The sequence below is a fragment of the Narcine bancroftii genome, chromosome 2 (assembly GCF_036971445.1).
Source record: "Narcine bancroftii isolate sNarBan1 chromosome 2, sNarBan1.hap1, whole genome shotgun sequence".
NCBI lineage: Eukaryota > Metazoa > Chordata > Chondrichthyes > Torpediniformes > Narcinidae > Narcine > Narcine bancroftii.
Window position 1 is genome coordinate 76,226,798 of NC_091470.1, and position 17,526 is coordinate 76,244,323.

At 38.9% G+C, this 17,526-nt stretch overlaps 1 protein-coding gene across 9 annotated transcripts in view; it reads right to left on the bottom strand.

The window, feature by feature from the left end:
* The window catches only part of LOC138753762 (phosphofurin acidic cluster sorting protein 2-like), a 301,705-nt gene that overhangs the window by 36,580 nt on the left and 247,599 nt on the right, over positions 1-17,526 (bottom strand). For 8 of the 9 annotated variants that reach the window (XM_069917135.1, XM_069917136.1, XM_069917134.1 and 5 more), the window contains 3 exons: positions 15,074-15,209; positions 4,357-4,407; positions 1,232-1,336 (listed from right to left, as the gene is read on the bottom strand). In XM_069917135.1, coding sequence (XP_069773236.1) covers positions 1,232-1,336; positions 4,357-4,407; positions 15,074-15,209 — 292 coding nt within the window. The remainder of the gene's footprint in view (positions 1-1,231; positions 1,337-4,356; positions 4,408-15,073; positions 15,210-17,526) is intronic. The other variant, XM_069917137.1, reaches the window with a different exon arrangement.

A 17,526-nucleotide genomic window follows, 5' to 3' on the forward strand; every position in this document is an offset into this window, starting at 1 on the left:
TTTGTTGTGTTTTCTGGGTTGATTTGCCTGGATAGCACATGAGCCAAAGCCTTTAACAGTATCTCGATACCTACGATAATAAACAATTCAATTCCATGGTACTTTTTTTTTCTCTTGAGGTTTTTGGAAAATAAGCAACATATGCTAAGATTACATTTTATTGTCCAACCATGGGCACGTTCAGAGTTAATCATGCAGTGTGAAATTGGCATCACCTGCAGGACAGACAGGATAGAAGTTCCTTTTCAACCTTCCATGAAGGGCAGAAGGGAAGCAGTTATAAAACTGCAATAATCCAGTGATTTTCACAACCATTTCAATCAGGCCCCAGTCAACAAGTTACCAGATTTAACAAATATAGTTTGGAGCTGACAATCTTTAAGTCACTTGTCTTTTTCAAGAACTTAATACAGTACTTGTGTTAGTTATGAAAGATAATATAGAAGTGCAAAATAAAATATACAAAGTCTGCTCCTTTGGCTAATAGGCAGGCTCATCTTTGTACCACAGAAAGTAGGTTCAATCTCCTACCTGGACAATATACTTGGATTGGGGAAAAGATAGTCAGAATTGGTGTGTAGAAAGCAATGGGACTTGGCTCTTAATTGAGTAACAGTCTATAATTAGATTGCATCTGAACATCTTCAGTTAAGGCATACAAATAGAGGTACCCTGGACAAGATGCAGGAAAAAAATTGTTCACTCAAGGAGGCATTGTATTCAGGCCAGAAAATTAATGCACCAATGCATTAATTAGTACAGAGGCAGGAAACTGGCAGATTGATTGATCTAATGGGAATGAACAGACTATTGACTACATCAAGCTAGACATATCACTAAGTCTCACAAGTCATTAAATTGGAAATAGACTGACCTCTCTCATACTAAAGATAAAGCCTGGCATTTACACAGTGGCTTTCATTTCCTCAGAACATCCCAAAGCACCTTACAGCCAATGGAGATGTTCTGAAGTGTAGTCATTGCTCAGTCATAATGCATGAAACATGGTGATCAAACTGTGCACAGCAATCTTCCAAACACTGCAAAGAAATAAATGATCAGATCAGCAGTTTGGCCATAATAAATCTTGGCCAAGAGACTGAGTGGACTTCTCTGTCTTCTTCAAGTAATACTGACCAGTTAAACACTCTGATATCATTGTCAATGCAGCACTCCCTCATTGTTCTGAGGAATAATACAGCAGAAACATACTCTCCAGATTGCCACGTACCTGACCCTGCCAATCTGATGTATTGATCAAAATTATGTTTTCTGGCAATTGCTCATCTGATATTAGAATGTGGTTTAACTGGTCATAAACTGTTTTCCGAGGAATCTGCAAGCATAAACAGAGAAAGCAAACACTATAATATTAACACTGCAATCCAAAATTTTTTTGGTTTGATTTGTGAGTCGGAGACAAAACTGAACCATTATCCGAGATGGAAGCTTTGACATTTCACAACTACTTAATATGCTTAAGAGGTTCACAAATTGGAAATAATGTCAATTATCCCTCTGAGTCCACTCCACCACTCAATGAGATGGCTGATTGGAAACTCAACTTCCTACACATACACACCAGCTCTATATTCTTTTATATTCTGGGAGAATACTTCAATTTTAAATTAATTGAAGGAATATTTTCAATCTAGGAGCATTTCTGCACTGCATCATTTGTCCAAAGATTTTTGCACCTCATCTCCTGAGTTGGCTCTGATTTTATCGTTACGTCCCTTATTTCTGCATCTGCCAACAGCAAAAATAATCTATTCTACTAATTATCCCTCAGTCTAAAATATTGCAAGACTGGTTGGCTAGACTCTAGACTGGAGGAAACCCCTTGAGTGACAGGGAGAGTGTGCAAATACCAAACTTGGAGCACAATAGATTGTGGTTGAACCTTAGTCATTGGAATTCTGCAGGGTAGCAGGACTTTAGAGATCTGCATGTAAATACCTCTCAAATCTCTTTGGATTCCACTGTCTCAGGGTTTCAACAATAAAGAAGTGCATTTTTCTTTGGTCTTAATTTTATTGCCTCAAACTTGCCTGACCTCACGTGCTCCAGCCTTTTCTCACCCACCATCTATCAATGCCTCTTTGTCATTTCATGTTTCAAACTGCATTATTTACTTTACGACCAATGTGCAATGAGTGTCTTCGGATTTTTTTTTAATTTAATTTAAAAAAATTTAGACATACAGCATGGTAACAGGCCATTTTGGCCCATGAGTCCGTTCCACCCAATTTACACCCAATTAACCTATACCCCCTGTATGTTTTTGAACGGTGGAAGGAAACTGAAGCTCCCAGAGAAAACTCACGCAGACACGGGGAGAATGTACAAACTCCTTAAAGACAACGTGGGACTCGAACCCCAGTTCGGTTCCAATTGCTGTCACTGTAAAGGTGTTGCACTAACAAGTACGCCAACCGTGCCACCCCTTATCTACATCAATATTGAATAGCCAAGATATTTGTATAACATGCTATACCTCTTATGCCTCGTCTTCTTCCATCTAACCAGGTCAATAATCTGCCTTCTGTTCCAGGCCATTTAATTTTTGGCTAATGCCCTCTTTTGCTGAATATATTTAACATCATATACTTAAGAATTGTCATGTGTGGCAAACAATGGCTATCAAACTTCCTTCTTTACAATAGTACTTTAGCAGCTATTCATTGGTTGCAATATTTTGTGCAATTTTCAAATGTTATGAAAGAGTTTTTCCTTCATTAGTTCTTGAACGATGCAATTAGATTTATGAGGCATGAAGTTCTCTGCTCTTAATAATACATACTAACAATTTCCCCACAAAAGAGATTAAGGATGTCTAAAATTTCCCAGTTTCTCTCAATCATTTGTAAATTTAAGAGTGCCATTTTCCAAATTAATGGGACAATCCACTCAGTGACTCTGAAGAGACTCTCTTTTGCTTCTCTTTCTCTCTTACTGTTAATGGCACCAGGAGCACTAATAATGATTCTTTGCATTATGATAGGCAGAAGGCAATTTTGTGTAATATTACACACTCTGTACTATTACATGACAATAAAGGAAACTAGAATTTTGAATTCTGGATGTAAAAGTAATTTGGAAGTTAATGATCAAAACAGTTTCAATTTCCTTCCCTACTTTCTTAAAATCCAGGCAGCAGAAACTATCAAATCCCTGTGAATTTGCTCATCTACAGGGCTAGATATTTCCTAAAACCTTCTGTGAATTCTACATTATCATTCATTATTAATTTCTCTGGTATATGTGACTTTATCATTGTTACATTATTAACAATAAGCATTGCTAAATTTAGTATGATCTGCCCCCATGTTCCACCAAATAATACAAAATCAAATGCGAGTTTTGTCTTGCTTCTAAAATATATTGTAGAATAATAGAACATTTTGTGTACATTTAGAAGATACAATCCTGAAAACTACGATGAATAGAATCTCAGCTGTTTACGATCTACACTATTTGGAAATTAAAGTACTTTGTTAAACCAATTTTTCTCAGCCTGAACCTTTTCTAATTTCTGAATTATTAGGATTCTGCCTCCTTGATGCTAACAGGGGTCCTGGTCCCAGCTTTCAATACAATTTTAAACCTCTTTCCTCAGGGCCCACTATGCATTACCTTCACTTATCTACATCCTTCCTTCCAAATATTGCAGAGGCTTTGAATAAAAAGATAGGACAAAAGGTAACCAGTTCCAAAAAGGTACCCCATAGAATGAGAAAAAAATTTAACATTTCACATGGAGAATCTTCATCAGAATAACAACAGGATCTTTGCATTCCTTCAAACCATAAGTGACCACATCTACATGTAGAAACTTTTTTCAGGTTTGACTTTTCATTACACCCAAATCCTCTCAACTTTTCTCTTTCATTGTTGAGAAGAGGTAGGCATATTCCCAAATCAATAATACATATTTAAATTCAAAGAAAAAGTTTTAAATATCCAGTGTCCTCTTCCCAGCCAAAAATTTAAGAGCAAATTTATATTCCAGAACTTATCGTTGGCTGTCATCACACTGCTACATTTTGTAGCTACTTATAATTTCCATGATAACATATGGAGGTTGGAGTGGGGGGGTAGTTACTTTAATTGATTCCACAATCTTAATTAGAGTAGCCAGACATCAAATTACAAAGCAGCAATATTTGAGTTAACAATCTCTGGATTCCGAGGAATGAACATAAACCGTGAGGCTGATATTAATTTTAAATCAGAAAGAAAGCTATCAGTGAGTAGACACAGATTTAAAACATTCCTATTTTCTTGCTTTGCCAGACCTAAAAATTATTTCCACTTGCTAAAATCTTTAAGATAAAAGCTTCACCGCTCACTTACTTGAGTGAATGCGGCTCTCTTCTCGCTGTTCAGCAATGTCAAAGAAGTGCCCTTTGAAGTTAAGGGATGAAGGTTAGCAGTCATACAATTTTGAAGTGAAATGTGGCAAAAAAGGGAATAAATTAGACTTGGCTGGTTCTTTTTTTAAATAAAGATGGAAGAAAGATTTTTTTTTAAATTATGTATCACATAATACACCAGTCAGCAATTATTTCATACAAAAAAAAACTTACCACACTCTTACCCTGCAACTTTCTGAGAAATCCCTGACACTAACAAAGTCTTCTTCCTCTAATCTTTGACACCCTTACTAATCAAGAACCCATAAACCTCTGCTTTAAATATACCCATCAGGATCAGATGTCAGAGAATATAAGAGCGATATTTTATGTGCTGGCACTTTTCATACAATATGGTTGATTGTTAAATGCCATTTGAAATGACTAAAGCAGTCACTCAATTCAAGGGCAATTCTGAATGGGCAATAACCCTCATGATGGCCTTGCCATACCATCCAAATGCCAAAAAATAATAAAGTAATATATAATCACTACAACGTCTACCACAATTGTAACTAAGTGTATGGCCAAGCAAACATTTGCCGTGGAAGTGGTTGAGAAAATCACTTTATCTCTCCACAGGATTCACATAAATGAAACTCTTCACAAGTTAGTTCAGGTCTTTTGTGCATTTAGTCTGCTTGGCCCTTTAAACAAGGCTAAATTTTCGAGTGTCTGTTCTCTAAGACAAAACATGGATTGTGGCAGCAGGAGGTTGCGACAGAAGCCTGTGCTGTGGGAAGAAATGGGTAAGTAAGTCATGCAAGTTGGGAAGTGCAAGAGAAGAGATAAAAGTAAAAAGGTAAGAGTAGTAGCTAGGAATTGTGGCACAGATATCCATGAGAAGAAAGCAGAGTTTCAACGACGATCATCTAAGACTTTCCATCTTCACAAGCTGTGGATCAGTGACAGCATTTTCAACAGTTGGAGGTTAAGGTCTCACTCTAGTGTCTGCATTTTAAAAAAAAAACAAGGTTCAGAAAGAGTACACCAGAGAGAGCAAGTGCAAAAACAAAATAGTCCCAAAGCTGTTTACAAAAATAATGAGCAAAGTTGTAGGACTGTAAGTAAATGATTGGTTGGTGAATGTTATTGGCATTCGAATTATGGCAAGTTAGGGTAATGACCTGGAAAATGTATAGCTTAACCTATTTAATAAATAACACAAACTGGGTTGCATTGACCATTTTGAGGAGGATGCAAAGAGGATTTAGACAAGTTGAGCAAGCACACAAATACATCTCAGATGCAAGGTAATGTGGATAAATCTGAAGTTCACCATTTTGGTGTTCACAAAGATTGATGTTCACAAGGATCTGATGCCCTTGTACAGCAGTCGCCCGACAGTAAACATATCTGCAACAAGCAGCTAGGAAAGCAAATGATGTATTGACCATCTCTGTAGGAGTACAGGAGCCAGGAGATCTTATTCCAGTTTATAACTGACTTGTGACCCACTCCTTGAGTATTTCAGGAGTGATATAATTTTCAATGGATGGGGGAGCCAAATACAAAAAGATTGATGTTTCACCTGGACAGAGTTGACAGCAGGGGATAGGAAAGGTGGGTGGATGATATAAAAAGATTTGGAAAGCAATGATAGGGGATTTAACGGTTTTGGGGAACGAGTGGGCACTTTGATGATTTTAGCAGAATCAAGTATCATAGGGACCATGAGAAAAAGAACTGAGGCCAGGATCAGGTTGTCCATAATCTTATTAAAGAGTGATGCAAGTTTGAGGGATAATACAGGTTGTTTCTGCTCCTGCTTCTTATGGCACAAATGACATCAGTGGAAGAATGTGGACTCACAAGAATATTAAAGGAAGCTTGGTAATACATAAAGCTAATAGCCACTGGACTACACATCAAGTTGCATAGCAATGACTACATGAAAACAGAAAAGGCAAGAATTTATTTTGGCTGAAGGAAAAATGAACAGAGAGAGAGAGAGAGAGGAGAGAGAGAGAGGATTTAAATCAGTTGTTCTCAATCTTTTTTTCCCACTCACCTACCACTGTAGGTAATCCCTATTCCAAAGGTGCTCTGTGACTGGTAAGAGATTACCTACAGTGGTAGGTGAGTGAGGGAGGGAGATTGCGAACCACTGCTCTAGACCCAATTGTTACTGAAATATTTTGCTTGAGAAAAATTGTCATTGGCCCATTTCCTTTGGAGTTATGAAACTGCACATAACGAATCAATTAGGTATGATTAAAACAGTGGCTTTCAAAATTCTTTCCACCCACATACCACCTTAAACAATCTATTACTAATCACAGAGCACCTATAGCATAGGGATTACTTAAAGTGGTGTGTGAGTGGAAAGAAAAAGGTTGAGAATCACTGTTTTAAATGAAAAGAGAATGAACACCTCTAATTAACACCTCTTGTCTGTTGGTCTGGACTCCGACCCCTCCCAATCTTCCTCCTTTCTCTCAGTGCTTATACCTTGAGGAGGGGCTCAGGCCTGAAATGTCGGTAATATCTTTACCTCCCATGGATGCTGCAAGACCAGCTGAGTCCTTTCAGCATTTGTGTGTGTTTTACTATATCAAGTTGCGTGCATGAATGAGAGAAAAAATAGGTCATGCATAGACAAGCAGAGGCTGCGGTGGGGAGGGGCGGTTGGCAGGTAGTCAAAATGGGCAGGTTCTACTACCCTAGGGTAAATAAGGGAAAACTTTCTGTCAGGAAGAGTTTAAGCCAGCTTGGGGAGAGGAGGATCAGTGAGTGAGTATGGAAAAAACAGGAAATTAAAGTAGGAAAACACTAAGGAATGAGTTTGGTAGTTTCTCATGGTACATTCTTCGTTACAAGGAATCTGGCTATGAGCTGAGGGCACAGATTGATACTTGGAATCATAATATCACAGCCTTTACTAAAACAAGGTAGGAACAATGGTTCAACACCCTGAGAAACAAAAGTTGTAAATGAGGCAGAAGGAGCATTAAAAAAAAACTTGGGAGCCCAAAAGACCAAAAAATCAGAGCTCCAAGGAGAGATAATATGACAGAAGGCTCATTAAATAAGACTGGAGAAATGAAAAAGGAAAACAAAAAAAGGGCTAATCACACAAGTAGAGCATACTATTGACACTAAAAGGTATGTAAAAAAGAGCAATTGTGTTAGGAAATGTCTGAGAAATTTAAAAAAGTGAGGTGCTGTATGGTCCAGGATTCTATTAAACTAATGGTAACTGGGACAGTATCATTGTAAATGTGAGTGGAATACTCCTTCTATATGGAGGAAAACAAATTGGTCCTTAACAAGTCAAAGAGAAGGTATTTCATGAATTAAAAGTTCTGGAGTAAAAAGATTCCAACTGGGGAAGGGTTTTAGCAAAATTAAACGAAATAGCAAGCTGAAGATAAGTTAAGAGTAATGGGACATTGTTAAGGAAGTGTAATATGAAAGATTGTATAGAATAAATAGAGAGAGAGAGGAAGGAAATGCCTGAGTGAAATATGTTAGATTGTGAAGATAAGCAAGAAAGTTTATAGCAGAAGCTCTGATCTTCATTGTCCAATTTCTGGCGATTCATGTGGTCCTGACACTGCTATGGACAAAAGTTTGAGTAAAAAAGTGAAGGACCAAGTAATTATAAAACAATCAACCTTACTTTAATGGTGAGAGAATTATTGGAAAATTCATTGGGATAGATTCAATCATTTAGAATGGCATGTATTTGTCATGGATATCACAGATTTGTGAAGAAAAGGTCACTACCCTGAATTATTGTTTTGAGATAGTGACAAATAGGATCAATGCAGTAGCATGTTTGATATAATTTTCATGGATTTTTAGCATGGCTTTTGTTAAGGTCTCGGATGAAAGACTGATCTAATAGACCTTTATTTCTGACCAAATAGAAAACAGCGTTAGATCTAAAATTGGCTCAAGGGCAAGAATCAAGTGGTAATGCTCAATGGGTGCTTTTATGAATGAACGCTGTTTCCAGCAAGGTTCCACAGGAGACGGTATGGCTTTCATTATTTTTGTCAATTATGCACATGTAAACCTAAGGGGAAGGATTAGCATGCTTGCAGATGGTGCAAATAGTCACCATCAGTATGAGGACAAGGAAGAAACTTGAAAACTGTAGAAGGTTTCAATCAAGTAGTCAGATGCACATAAAAATAGAAAATAAAATCTACTCCAGATTTGATGCATTACATGGGAAGACAGCATTCAAGGCAAGAGTTCATAATAAGTGATGCCATTCAGATAAACAGCTATAGAGCTATGCAGCATAAAATGAGGCCCTTTGGCCCACCTTGTCCATGCTGATGGTGTCTTTTCTGAACTAGTCCCATTTAGCTGCACTTGGCCCATATCCCTCTAACCTTTCCTATCCATGTATTGTTCAAATGTCTTTTAAGGATCATAATTTTTCCTGTCTCTTCCACTTCCTAAGATAGCTTGTTCCATATACCTACTATCCCTTGTGTGAAAAAATTGTATGAAAAATCATTTCTTCCCCTCACCTTAAACCTATTAAATTCTTCAACTTTTGTCTCACGTAAGGGAGCACCTGGTGTTCCAAGGTGGTCTCCCCTCCAAGTACTGACCAGTCCTGAGTCTGCTTAGCTTCCAAGATCAGACCTCCTCAGAACACCAAGTCTTGCAGAGCCTCCTTATCTATTCCCCGCATGATTTAATGTAGCTCTATATATCTATCTCACTCTCCTATGATCCAACAAGCTAAAGAAATAGGGAGAATTTTAGTCTAAAGATCCCTAATACAACACAACAAATGCACAAGGTAGTTTAGAATGTTCCTTCCTTTCATTAACCAGGTCATTTACTGAGTTATAGGTACAACACTCAGGAGGGGAAATGGGATGGTCACTTAAAAGTAAACACTAGATTGGCCAGAATTAGAGTACTGTATACCTGTTATTATTAGAGAACGTATTGGTGTTCACAAAACATTTATGAGCCAGGACTAGAAAATTATCATTATGACGACCGAATGCCTAGACTAGGTTTGTTTGGAATTGACTGTGGAGAAAGTTATGTAACTCATACAGAGTTAAGAGGAACCATAAATTTTCTTTAATTGAGCAGTGGGTAACTGGAGAAGATAAATGTAAAGTAATTGGTAAATAGTTGTAAAGGAAAACATGGAGAAATTCCTAAAGAACATTGGTGGAGCAAGAAAACCGTACCATAACTTACAAAGCACTGGATCAGCCTCAGAAACAGGAATGAGCGTGGATAGCTCTCTTCAGCTGGTTACAAGGTGGAATGTTCACAATATGACATAATAGAGACAAATACCAGAGGTAAATTCAGACACCAGGCAAACGCATATGCAAGAATGGAAAAGGAAAATATGCTTTTAGTGTTAGATTAAAATAAGGTGATGATCATTATTATAAACTCAGAGCCAATTCCACAGCAAACATGATTGATTTGGTCCTGTTGGTTGGAAGGGCACTTCTACACCCTTTGCTTAATCTGAGGTGATATTGTGCAGTAGATAACAGGAATCTTTTCCATTCTTCCACAATCAAAGTCTGAACTTGATTTTGATGAGTCTCCTTGGACTGCAGTGACCCCACATACTCCTTAACTTAGCAATATGGTCATTCAGAATTCCATGCTAAGTAAATATACTTGCAAGGTCAGCAAATGTGAGGAGTGACACTAAATTACTGAGATTGAGGAAATAAGATTTATTAAGGACAGCAAGCAACCTGGACCAAGTACTCCAAGGGAAAAGGTGCAGTGTCACAAGATTAGCCTACAAGTTTAAAATCAAGGCACTATAGCTTAAAATCTAAACAGATGAAAAGTATTTATATACCAGCATGTGTGTGTATAGATAGAGAGCGAGCGAGAGATAGATATAGATTCAGTATATATAAAACACACACCCACACACTCACATATAACTTCATGTATATATAGTACGTGTGTGTATGGATGTTACCAAGTGTATCTTAAAATATTTTAATAAAGCAATAAAAGAGCCATTGACAGAAAGAATGAAAACAGTTGGCTTAGCAGTTAGCGCAACGCCTTTACAATGCCAGCGATTAGGACTGTGGTTCGAATCCTGTGCTGTCAGTAAGAAATTTGTACGTTTACCCCATGTCTGTGTGGATTTTCCCCGGGGGCTCTGATTTCCTCCCACCTACTGGGGGTGTAGATTAACTGGCTGTAAATTTGGCGGCACAGACTCATGGGCCGAAATGGCCTGTTACTGTGCTGTTTATCTAAATTTAAAATTACACAAATATATTCTGTTGTACACAGATGCATTTCACTTCCATTAGTAGTGAGAGCTGTTTTTCTTAGAATAGGCTTTTTGCCTGTGGCTCAGTAACTCTGCTGGTAATCATCCAACTGGGCAACAGAAAAGGTAGATTATTGTAGTTATGTTTTGGGAAAACCTGAGGATGATGCTAAGTATCCTGAAGCAGTGGGATGGGAAATAATGGTCATTAAAAAATATATATATTCCATGCCAAATGAAAATGGCTATATACAACTTGAATTTGTAACTTGTACCTAACCTAGAGTTTCAAATGTCAATCTGCATAGCTTCATGGCAAAAATCAAAAGGGCCAATTTACACATGGGAGAGAGAATATGTTGGAGGAATAAACAGAAATATGGAGAGGGAGTCTGATAGGATGAAGTAATTGTTCTCCTGAGAGCCAGCATGGACTGTCAGGCTGAATATGTGTGCTATTTTAAATGTGAGAGCCCATTCATACCTGTGGCAAAATGCAGTCTTTCCTCCCAACTGATAGGATAAACTGGTTCTGGGGGACCGTGCAAAATAAACCTCAGGAATGGCAAGCTTAAGGTCACTGGCTTCCATCTGACATTTCTCTGATTTCTCAAATATTCTTAAAACTAAAAATCAAACTTGAAAATTGCACTGGCAAATATTATACTTTCCTCAATGCTTTAGGTTAATCCATGTATCTTGGTTTATCTACCATTTTAAACATGATTGTGGAGCATAGGAACTGGCCTTCAGTCCATGACATCTATGCTGAACATGGTGCTAAGTTTAACTAATTCCATCTGTCTGCACATGGCCCATATCTCTTCATTCCCTGCCTATTTATGTGTCTATCATGATATCTGCTTCCACACCCTCAGCGGCGCTTTCCAGTCTTTGCAAATTAACTTGCCTTGCAAATCTCCCTTGTCACCTTAAACCTTGATTATTTGATAGTTCTACCCTGGCAAAAAGACTTTGACTACCGTATATATGCCTCTCACAATTATATAAACTTTTCACGCCGTTTCAGAGAAAACCATTTCAGTTTTTGTTTCACCTTTTAGCTGTAATCCAGGCCACATCCCGATGAACCTCTTTTGCAGCCTCTCAAAAACTGCCTCATCCTTCCTGTCGTGGAGCGACCAGTTTTGTTGACATTTTTTCCATCTTCATCTGAATGTAATGGACTGTCTTATGGGTATATTTTGTAGTATCATTGACCTTTCTGATTCAAGAGCCTACCCTATCTTAAGAGTACAACTGACCAAGTGCCAACTGCTGAACATTGACTTATTTTCCACAGAAATTATTTCCATATCTGCCCAGTAAAAGATGAATGATTTCTGCAAAATGATACAAGCAGCATAATAAATTCTGATCAAATTATTACTCATTCAGAAAGCAGAAGAAATTCCAAAAAGTGATTTGTTAAAAGTCAGGTTGCATATTTCAAGTTTATGAAGTGAGTGGTTATACGGATCAAGTTGATGGAATGTAATGTATATGGATTTTTAAGAAGGCATTTGAATAGGCTATCTCACAAAAAAAAATTGCTGATCAGTTAGTGGCTGCTCATGCTATTAGTACAAGGGGGGTTGACAGGAAGAGCTAAAAACGTGATCCCTGAAGTACCCTGCAACTCAAATTTATTGATGCTGCAGATACTGCATGACACAAGGATGAAAAACATCAATAAAACCATTTTTTTTTGTGCTGAGAATCAGATTACAGGAAATTCAATAGCCAGCAATTGAGAAAGATGCTGGGATATCCTTGGTTGCAAATTGTGGCATTTTGCAAATTGGGTCAGACTTCAACACTCAGACACAGAGTTTTGTGATATACTTTACATTGGATGTTGGAGATATGATAATGTCTGCCACTGGATTCACCAACGAGCCCAAGAGCAAAGCAGTGGTAGGATGAAGAGGTAGGATCAAGGTGCACTTTGCATCCAACCCTCAGTTCTACACAAGAAAGGACTGGCACATACCTAGCAACTCCATGGAGAAAAAGGAGCCAAGATAGATTTTTTTTTTAATTTAAAGAGTTGAACAACCTAAATGTACAAAATGATTTTAAATGTTTATTTTGTTGGTTTTTTTTAAACATCGAGTTAAATAATAGAGAAACAGGACCTCTGATCCTCCACATCCACGCCAACCACCATGCCCCCATCTTTTCTAATTCTATTAACCAGTGCTTGGTCTGTAGCCATCTATGTTGATGAACAGCACTTGTGCAATTGGATGCTTGATAATTGGCTGAGACTTGGGAGATCAAAGGACGATCTTCTGTGCTGTATAATTTACTTCAATTGTTCATAAAAAATCTTTGAAGAACACAAATTATTTTAAAAAACTAAAAATAATGAAAGGATTGGTCTGAGGACTTGTATTTTTAAATTATTTTAAACTAAGCTCAATAGTGATTCAAGTTATTACAAACTACAAATGCCTTTGACAGATGCCTCTCAGATAATTATACAGTTTCTACAAATAAAAATGGGTGTGTAGTAAGGATCCAGTAAGTGACCCAATACATATTAATTTCCTGCAGGGATTCTCATCTTTATGTTCCATTCCAACCAATGAAACACACAGCTGAGGAATTGTAACATCAGAGTGCTCTCTCTCATTGTCTTTTTAACTGAAATTTCAGAAAATTTCCAAGCAATGTGGATAAGAATGCTGGGACACTTGTCATAATTACATTTCTTCAGTTGAAAAATTTTACTCAAGACAGAAATTTGCAATGTTAATGACTGGTTTTAATGAATAATTTATATTTGTCCTGCATGTGTACTGTGTGTCCTGAATGGTTGTATGTTGCGTATTTTGCACCTAGGACCAAAGAATGCTGTTTCATTGGGTTGAACTTGAGCAATTTGTGACAATAAACTTGACTAATCACATTCCTCTTCAGTGGAAACAGGATTTCCTTAATACCTCAATTAAAATTCTTAATGAGCTTAATTTCAGTAAATTTTAACCTAACTTTCCAATGATAAGCATGCAGTATCTCAAGAGTTAACATTCTTGTTCAATTTAACTAAATCTGAAGTGCCCAAGAAAAAGGTGAAGGGGAGAATATGAAAGTGAAGAAACAGGTGGCAATTTTTTTATTCGTTCAACCACTGGCCTTGAATCTCATCAAAAACCTCTTTACAATAATTTAACTGATCTGAACTGGCATATTATGAATGGGTGGTGAGTTGTACACTCTTACAGATTACTAACCATCTCAGTTTAGTGGATTACTGAAGGATAAGGATGCTCTCAGCTCACGGTTGTAATAATTTCTTTAGGAATCTTGTAGGAAGAGCACATTTAATGATGCTTCAACACAGTGTACACCATAGCTCTTCAATGATAATCCACATGAACAAATTGCCCGCCATCACTCTCAGCTCTCAAGGTCACAAATACAAGATGGTATTTGGCCAAAATGCTCATGTTATCCATTGAACATTACAAGAAAAAAAACTTTCATGTCTTCAAAATAGAAAGAGAAATAATCTGAACTATCTCTGTTCTAGAAGCTACGTCTTATAAAACGCTCCAATATAATCATTATTCCAAGATGTTCCCCATTTTATTTTGATCTGAGCCAAAGATCTTGCAGCTATTTCAGAACCTCTAGAAAATGCTGGTCAAAGTTTGTTCCTACACTATAAAGTAAACAAAGAAAGGAAACAAGAGTAAAGACATAAGCAGAACAGGAATATTTCTTGTTCAGAAGTCAGGGAAAATGATCAAAGAGAAAAAGGGACTGATTGCAACATGAAACAATATCTTAAAAGGATGGATTTCCTTTTGTAAAGCATTAAATGTCACATACATAATATACCTTGGAGGATTTGAAGCTTAGTTTATTTAAGCCATTTTAATTTGAATACATAAATTATATTTTATTATTCCAGATTTTCTTTTACCTAAAAGTAATTAATAATGGATTTGGAATATTTTAAATTCATTCTGAAGCTCCTCCTCCACCTTGCAAAAATAGAAATGACAGAACAATCATACTCAAGCTGTATAAATTGCTAGTTAGGTCAATTAACTGAATGTTTTAAATTATGAGTGGCCTGGAGCAAGTGGACAGAAATGCCTGTTTCATGTAATGAGCAGGAGAAAAAGAATGAAATGAATTGGTAGGATTTGAGTAAACTATCCTTCACTCAAAGTCTGAAAGAAGACTGAAAAGCATTCATTATATTGAAATGTGCTTGGAAGATTGCCACTTCAGGCTATGGGTAAAATGATGGGAAGTGAGATTATGTGGGATACCATTTTTGGGTTGGCATGCATATAATGGATTAAATATCTTCTCATAGTGCTGTATAATTCTATGATTTGACAAGCAACTATTTTTTGTTAAGTCTGCCCCAGATCTAGTGCACTCTGCTGCCTACCTGCAAGTGGTGCCGTGGCTCTGGCGAGCGCTCATTATCCAGGCTGTTTGCCCGCTCATTCTGCTGCCTGGCAGGCTGGCGCTCTTTCAGGGATGTGCTTCTTCCACGACGTCCTGGTTGTTTCCCCTCAGACCGACTGAAAGAAAAATTGTGGCAAAAGACAACTCAAATCAAGACCGCACGAGCCAAAGCCATCAATTCAATGGTACAGAAAATCCAAATACCACAAATCTATGATTTGTACGAGAACTTTGAGCAAACAGGGAGAAGTCGGATGGACTCAGCAGGTCAAAACAGAGGTTGGTAGACACGGTCAGTCAACTGTTAAGGTCAGTTTTTTTATCGAGACGCAAATAATGTTGAGAATCAAATGATGCATACATCCATGGAGCTGAACACAAGTTCTCAAAGGTTTAAAAGTGGTCCTGGCCATTTCAGTTTAACTTAGCAGTGAAGAAGATGAATTCCAAATCAAAAAAATAAGTGCTGAAAACTCCAATGGGCCAGGCAGCATTTGTGCAGCGCAGAGAGAAACAGATTCAACAATTCTGGTTGATGACCTTTCATCAGAACTGGTCACTGATCTGATCTTCTGAAAAAAGAAATAGAGAAGTTAAGTGAGGGAACAGATGAATTAATGGATAATGAATGTGAGAGGTGGGTGGAAAATGGCAGTAACTTCCAAGTTTCGTGTGTGGCTGGAACCGAGTAGAACTAAAGGAGGAGGTAGTCAATACAAGAAAGTTCAGCCAGGCAAAGGAAGATGGTGGTGGAAGTGGAGGCCTAATCATCCCTCTGTGCATGGAAGTGAACAGCAGCATGGGTTGGAGGTGTAGCTTGAACAGAGATTGACAGTGAAAATTTAATGGATGAATCAAGAAGCTTAAAATGGCAGGGTAGTGAATTAAAGTTAGATTTTATGTTGCAGCTGCAGATGAGAATAAACAGGGCTAGAGAATAAAGAAGAGCCAAGGTGAAAAGAAAAGTTGAATGAGCAATACCAGTCTGAAGAGTCAAATATGCTGCAATAGTCTTGGATATATGTAGAGCGCATCGAAAGAACCAAAGAGTTGTTGATCCAAACCAAGGCTTTTATTAACTAAAAGACTGGAGCATATCACAAGTAGGTTGACCAGTCCAGAATGACTTGGTCTGGCTAGGAGCAATCCTTTAAGACCTGCCAGTAGGTGTGGCTACACTCTCAGCCAATCACAGCCATCCTATACTACAATCTGCACATATACACATTGGTGATAGGATCTGTACTATCACATTCACCCCTTCTTTGAGAACTGACCCCGGGGTGGATGGAGGTTAGGGGTTGTACCGGTCAGGGGGCTTTACCATCCGGCGTGACCGCCGTGGCAATGGGATTGGGGTCGCCGGAGTAGTGTCACCGGCAGACCCGTAGGGGGTGGCCACTGCTTCGCCCAATTTCCCAACGGCGTTGTCGACAGTCTGGCCTGAGCTAGTGGGGTGGTGCAGATCCCTCTGTTCAAGGACATGACTTGGGGGAGTAGGAATAGGGGAGGTTGGGTTAAAGGCACTGCTGTGCCTGATCCGGCTTGGGCTAGGTCCCTTACTGAGACTGTGTCCTCGCGCCCGTCCGGGTACTCAATGTAGGCATAATGCAGGTTCGCATGGAGCAGAGTCACTCGGTCAACCAAGGGGTCGTTCTTTGAATACTAGACGTGGCATCGTGAGAGGACCGGACCGGGAACCGTGAACCACACCGGTATGGTCGTACCCGATTCGGATTTCCTCAGGAAAGAGAACATCCTTTCATAGGGGGTGGCATTGGTTGCAGTGCATAGGAGGGAGCGGATGGAGTGTAGGGCACTAGTGAGCACATTCTGCCAGCGAGAGGTGGGGAGACCTTTGGACCGGAGGGCAAGCGTAACCACTTTCCAGACGGTGGCATTCACTCTTTCGACTTGCCGATTACCACGTGGGTTATAGCTGGTGGTCCTGCTTGAAGCAATACCACACTCCAGAAGGTACTGCCACAACTCTGCGCTCATAAACGAGGACCCCCTGTCACTGTGGATGTAACTGGGGTACCCGAAGATGCTGTGCAGGGCCTCTATGACTGAGGAGGCAGTCATGTTCGAGCAGGGCACAGCAAACGTGAAGTGGGAGTACTCGTCGATGGCCGTAAGGATGTAGGTGTTACGGTTCGTCGACGGTAGGGGCCCCTTGAAGTCTACGCTGAGACGCTCAAAGGGGCGGGTGGCTTTGATGACGTGGATGTTCTCCAGACGGAAGAAGTGGGGCTTGCACTCAGCACACACCGGGCAGGCTCAGGTCATGGAGTGAATCTGCTTGACCATGTAGGGGAGGTTGTGAGCTTTGACAAAGTGCGCGAACCTAGTGACCCCTGGATGTCAGAGCTCTTCGTGGAGTCTCTGCAGCCTGTTCAGTTGAATGTTGGCGCAAGTCCCTTTGGAGAGCAC